This window comes from Amblyomma americanum, chromosome 10 (genome assembly GCF_052857255.1).
Source record: "Amblyomma americanum isolate KBUSLIRL-KWMA chromosome 10, ASM5285725v1, whole genome shotgun sequence".
NCBI classification, from domain to species: Eukaryota; Metazoa; Arthropoda; class Arachnida; order Ixodida; family Ixodidae; genus Amblyomma; species Amblyomma americanum.
In genome coordinates, this window is record NC_135506.1 from 8693019 (window position 1) to 8698779 (window position 5761).

At 49.9% G+C, this 5761-nt stretch overlaps 1 protein-coding gene across 1 annotated transcript; it reads left to right on the plus strand.

Moving 5' to 3' along the window:
• Positions 1–418: 418 nt before the first annotated feature.
• LOC144107377 (uncharacterized) lies at positions 419–4577 on the plus strand. Its single transcript, XM_077640369.1, has 3 exons — positions 419–719; positions 1697–1934; positions 4437–4577. The coding sequence occupies exons 1-3, from the start codon at positions 544–546 to the stop codon at positions 4575–4577; spliced, it is 555 nt and encodes a 184-aa protein (XP_077496495.1). The 5' UTR covers positions 419–543.
• The last annotated feature ends 1184 nt before the right edge of the window (positions 4578–5761 follow it).

Genomic DNA, 5761 nt, shown 5'->3' on the forward strand with positions numbered 1-5761 from the left:
TAGCGTCGTGGCATTCTGTAAGCTGCCTTGCAGCGTGCTTTTCACCATGGAACCACCGAGGAAGAAAGAACCTTCTGAAGACCCGGCTTTAATAAAAGCGAAACACACGCTGGAACAGAAAGACCACGAGTCAAAACACGCCAGCGACCTCAAAGCGACAGTTCTGCATGGTTGAAGAAGTGTCTTGTGTCGCAACATGACGAGAGAATAACTTCAGAGCACCTATACCGAGGTGAACGAATGTCGCTTAGGGGTTGACGCTCTGCATTGTCAGCAGCTCGGGACAAGCGCTTCTAGTTCCCTTGGCTGCCACCACGTGCCGCATGGCTATAAAGGCTAAAAAAATAGCACGTTGGCATCATCCGTGGCGTAAAGAAGAAAGCGAGTGATCAAGTGGGTGCGGAACAGAACGTGATAGGCCGCTAGGCTTAGAGGTGCTGGCTGGGCGCTGACCCGAATTCCTGATAGCGCGCAGGTAGATGTATTGGCCACAATCAGGGGGCGCGCTTGTCCGCAATGACTGTCTAATGATGTGGCTTTCCGATGACGTTCCCCCGTGGGCAGGGCGACCGTTTCCGCAGCATGCTCCAGGCGTCCTGCGCCGTCGGTTCCGATGGACTCAAGCCAAGCAACGTGCGCAAACTGCACGCGTCCTACGTCGCCCTGTGGGACGCCGTGCAGTATGTGGACAAGCGGCTCCGCTCGGCGATTTTCTTCTGGTGCGTGACTCGATGTCCCCTTTGCGACACTGCAAGCTGCAGAGATAGCCAATAATAAGTCAGTTGAAATGATGCAACACATCTGATTGTCGACTAAAAAGAAAGAGGCAGGTGTCGACCATGTTATCCTCATGTCCAGACTGCAAAGACAGCTGAAGGGAAGCTGAAGACAAATGGAAGTTGGCCTGTATCTATAGGGTACCGCACTGTAATCGCGAGACCATTCTTATCGAAAACGAAGCTTTTGTAAGCCATAGAAATTACCTTAAAAAAAACTAAATACAGATGTCACCACCGCCAATCGATATAGCGCGGATCTAGAGAATTTTTATTTATTATTTACAAAATATCTTGCAGCGTCGAAGCATTACGGCAGGAGAGTGGGTACAAATATTTAAAAAAACGGTACAAATAAGCAAAGAAAGGAACAATTGGAGAGATTAATATAAAACGAGGCATTTGCAATTTCAGAACATGTTTACAAGCCACAAGAACAGATTGCAATGATAACATCATGAATTACAAGTTATTAATCAGTTGAGCGACGTGGACACCGTCAGCTGTGACCACCTGCGCTGGTAAAGTGTTCCATTCAGATATTGTTTTTGGAAAGAAAGAGAATTTCATGTAATTTATACGACATTTAATTTCTTTAATTTTACAGCTGAGATCGCTCCTACTTGAGAGGTGGTGTGGAGGCTTTATACGTGCACTGGAAAACTTGCTTTGCCTGCATGCTTTTCGAAAGCGCATGTATTTTGGCACGATGTAGCGGCGAGGAAAATCGCGTCTTTGAAATTATAAAAACTGATATGGCGATTACTAACAACCGGCTACAAATCTCTAATTGCAACTCTGTGATAGTTAAAAAGTTAATCAGAAATTAGTTAACCAGCTCACTACGCACGGAAATCCACCGGCTTTCCGGTGTCCGGACCGGACCATATGGAAAGAGCACCGTCAACCGACCGGTGCAGGTACGTGGACACTGTGCTGAACATCGTGGTCAGCGTTCGCGCCGTGCAGCACACTCTGGCGCACTTCAACCCGTACGCGGCCTCTGGCGCCTACGTGCACGCCGCCTACCTGGTGCTGGCCTTCCTTCTGGTGTCGCTGTCGGCGGCCAGCCTGGTGGCGCAGCGGAGGCACCTGCTGCGCGACCTCTGCCGGCTCGTGTGCGCCGTCGACGCCGAGGACGACGACCTCTGCAACCAGGCATGCACTGCGCTCGACGTCTTTATGAAAGGGAACGCGCGAGCGCGTCGCAGGTAACCTCGAACTCTAAACAAAATATGCTTACACCCTGGTTTCGGCGGAGGAAATGAAAGAAAAGAACAAGCAAGCAAACTGTCAATCATACGAACAGTAAAAAGTTACGGAGGGCACTAAAGACCAGTTACGTACATTGAAGGCAGTGGCGTAGCCAGAAATTTTGTTCGGGGTGGGGGCGGGGGAAGAGATGAGTGGGACCACAACCCAAAGGCACAGCGTTGGACGTCAAGAAACCGAACATACCCGAGGTGTTGCGAAAATTTCTGACAAACACGACGCTCCCGCCGCGCCTGCAGATATACTGTCGCGGCACCCTCAGCTGACGCCTTCCACGCTCCGCGTACGGAGCGTATACAGAGATGCCAGCTGTCACCGCCACGCCGAGTTCCACGGAACCCGCTTCCGCAGATCAACTTCGACAGCATTAGCCACCGGCAGTTTGGGACATTGGACCCCCTACCTCCCATCCTTTACGACGGCCTGCGTTCAGGCCGTCTTCTGTCTGGAGCTGCATAGACACGTGCAGCGGCCTTATATAGGATCCATGGTAAAACAGCGCGGAAAAACACGAGGACGGAACAAACACGACGGCACGAGCGCTGACTTTCATCTGGTGATTTATTACGCACGTGAGTACTTATACTATTCCAGCCAAACAAAAAACACAACAAAAATATTCAAGAAACACTGCGTCATCACTGAACATCTTAAATCTACCTTTCTGCAAATGCATGGTTCAAACAGGTGATTTCGCGGTTAGCCAGTCATAATGAGGGCTTGCTAATGCATGCTGCACCCCCCTTGTCAATGTGATATGCCTCTACTAATTCCCTTGCTATCTGATCCCTATGTTTGATGATGACGGATGTCTGATGAAGCAATGGCTCCCTCAGGCGTTTGTTAAGACATCGCCCAGTCTGGCCAACATAACATCCACCGCATGAAAGGGGGATCTTGTATACTACACCTTCGACGCACTCAACCCTCCTCTCTGCGTGTGCTGTGGTACAACCACCACCGATCATCCTTCCTAGTAGGGACTCTCGCTTCCGCTGCACAGCTCGGCAACTGTTGATTAATTTTCTGCGAGACGAAAATAATGCAGCATGCATTAGCAAGCCCTCATTATCACTGGCTTACCGCGAAATCACCTGTTTGTAGCATGCATTTGCAGAAAGGTAGATTTAAGATGTTAGTGATGACGCAGTGTTTCTTGAATATTTTTGTTCTGCTTAGTGTTTGGCGTGAATAGTATATGTACACACGTGCGTAATAACTCACCAGTTGAAAGTCAGCGCTCGTGTCGTCGTGTTTGTTCCGTCCTCGTGCTTTTCCGCGGTTTTACTACGGATAGCAGTAACCAACTTGCTCAGCTTTCCGTACTTCTTATATAGGAACTAGTTCCGATGTTCAGCAGCCGTGAGAATGGTGCCACTGTCAGCGCACCCTTCACTCATCTCTTCCCACTCCCAACCTCGTGGAAAAGACTGCAGGTTATAGTCCGTGCTATAGCACGGTCTTCTCTAAAGCATGCAATTCCGTAGGATTCACTTTTACGCAGCAGGTATACCTTCTCGTCGCGCGGATGCCTCAATCAGCCTGATCAGATACCCCGACGCGGAAAAACAGAGTTCTTTAGTGATATTTAATCCGAGCAGCAGTTCGCAAGATAGTTGCACGGCGTCGGGAGAGCAGTGGACAAGGTCGACGCTTTAGCGAACAACGCATGAAATGCGGTCTGCAGTGCTTTAACTTTGGCATGTCCTAATCGGCCAGTGCATGTTTCGAAGATGCCTCACAGTTCCCATCTTACATGAAGGAACAGAAACAGAGTTCTTGCATTCGAGGTATACATTTGCATAGCCTTATCGCCGTTCCTGCGTCATGTTTCGGCATAGCGAGCAAATGCCCAGGATTTCTGGGCAGGCAGGCAGTCCGTATAGCATGCGGCTTTGACAGGGCAACCGAGCTGTAGACGGAGCCATTAGACTGTTTTTTGTTTATGGAGGTTTAACGTCCCAAAGAGGCTCAGGCTATGAGGGATGTCGTAGTGAAGGGCTCCGGAAATTTCGACCACCTGGAGTTTTTTAACGTGCACCGACGTGGCACAGTACACGGGTTTCTAGAATTTCGCCTACATCGAGATTCCACCGCCGCGGCCGGTGTCCAACCCGCGTCTTTTGGGTCAGCAGCCGAGCGCCATAACCACTAAGCCACCGCGGCGGCTCTGTCGGTTACGAAAGCAGAGGGGTTCACCTTCTTGAGATAAGTCTTTGTAATGTCGACTGCGAACGGAGCTCTGAGTATTCTGCCTCACGCGCTTCATAGAATGATGAACTAAATGACAGATGCGTAACGTTTCTCCGTGTTGCGGCAATCTGAGACAGTTACTGCGCCTCTCATTTCCTCCAAACTAATCTACAATTTCATTTTCCCTTGGTGCAGGTGATGCTTCTCCAGGAGGACATTGCCAACGGTCAGATGGCGTTCACCGGCTGGAACTGCTTCGACATCGACCGCCCTTTCGTCCTCACCGTCATGGGGGCGGTCATCACCTACTCGGTCGTGCTTCAGCAGCTCACCTAGTTCACGCACACTAAAACGCTTGGGTGTGGCTATCGGAATGAAAGACTCTGGAGAAATCAAGTTGAGACGGCGTCACATTCAAGCTCGCGCAAGAGTGATTTCACTCATTATTCGCACCACCCCTCTATGCTATCCTATCCCCTGAATATTAAGGCGAAAGTCTTTAATGGCTCATACTCGCGGCCACGACCCTGTCCGTTCGATGTCACGCTCTTCAGCAATTCGATAAGAAAACGAAATATTTGTGCACGATGGGATTCGAACCACCATCCATTTGTTCCGCAGCCGAGCGTGCTAACGACTACACTGCTTCTTGCCAACGCATATAGTATAGTTCGCCTTGTCTAGGAAGCTGCAGAGTGTTTGCGGAAAAGCGTCGAATCAGACGGATGCCTCCCAAACGCCCTCCAGTGTCTCCAGAATTTAAGATTCACAAACAATTGCCTACTTAATCAACATCTTAACCACACATCATTGACACAAGCAGCGACACCGCGCTGAAGGTTTTCGCCTCACCGCACTTTAGGTCAACAAAGTTCCCCCCTGAATTTTTTTTTTCGTCGAAGGACAATAAAATCGGTCTGTTGCCAGCGCATGTGTGTGCTACTTAATCGGTCGCCCTGTCTTCGCTATATTTCACTCCTTGAGGCGCCCGCCATGGATGGTGGCTCAGCTCAGTGGCTTTGGTAAATCGTAAAAGAACGAAAGACAATGCTAGTACCCCGCAGAGGCCGTATTTCGATGGAGGCGAAATGGAAAATTGGTAGGGGTTTAGCGTAGTTAAACCGCGTAGACGTGTGAAATCAGGTGTTCATTATTCAATGGAGGGGACACTTAAACTCCGCCTTAAGAGTATGACGCGATAGCTTTAGTCGGTTAGTGCCCATATATGCAGAAGTGGCCATTCTCTGCTTAACATTCATAGGGCGCATTGAGTATTCTTAACCCTACCAGCGCAGAGGCGCAGCGCTTAAGTAATGCGCCACTGCACTGACAGGAGGCTGTTCCTATCACAGCCACCGGTAGGGACTGTGCGACCCATGTTACACTTCCCGAGCAACCTCTCGAGACCAATCATAAATTTTACTGCCACCTGTCTCCCATTGGCTACAGCTGGAGCATCGGTTTTCCGAACTTGCCCAGAGCTTCCTCCCATTGGCTGCAGAGTGCGCGACGCTCCTCCG

Bases quoted from the DNA above. Each gene is read 5' to 3' on its own strand.
- LOC144107377 (XM_077640369.1), top strand. From the start codon at position 544: ATGACGTTCCCCCGTGGGCAGGGCGACCGTTTCCGCAGCATGCTCCAG. The intron at 720-1,696 runs GTGCGTGACTCG...CGACCGGTGCAG, and splicing joins CGCTCGGCGATTTTCTTCTG to GTACGTGGACACTGTGCTGA. The intron at 1,935-4,436 runs GCATGCACTGCG...CCCTTGGTGCAG, and splicing joins ACGACGACCTCTGCAACCAG to GTGATGCTTCTCCAGGAGGA.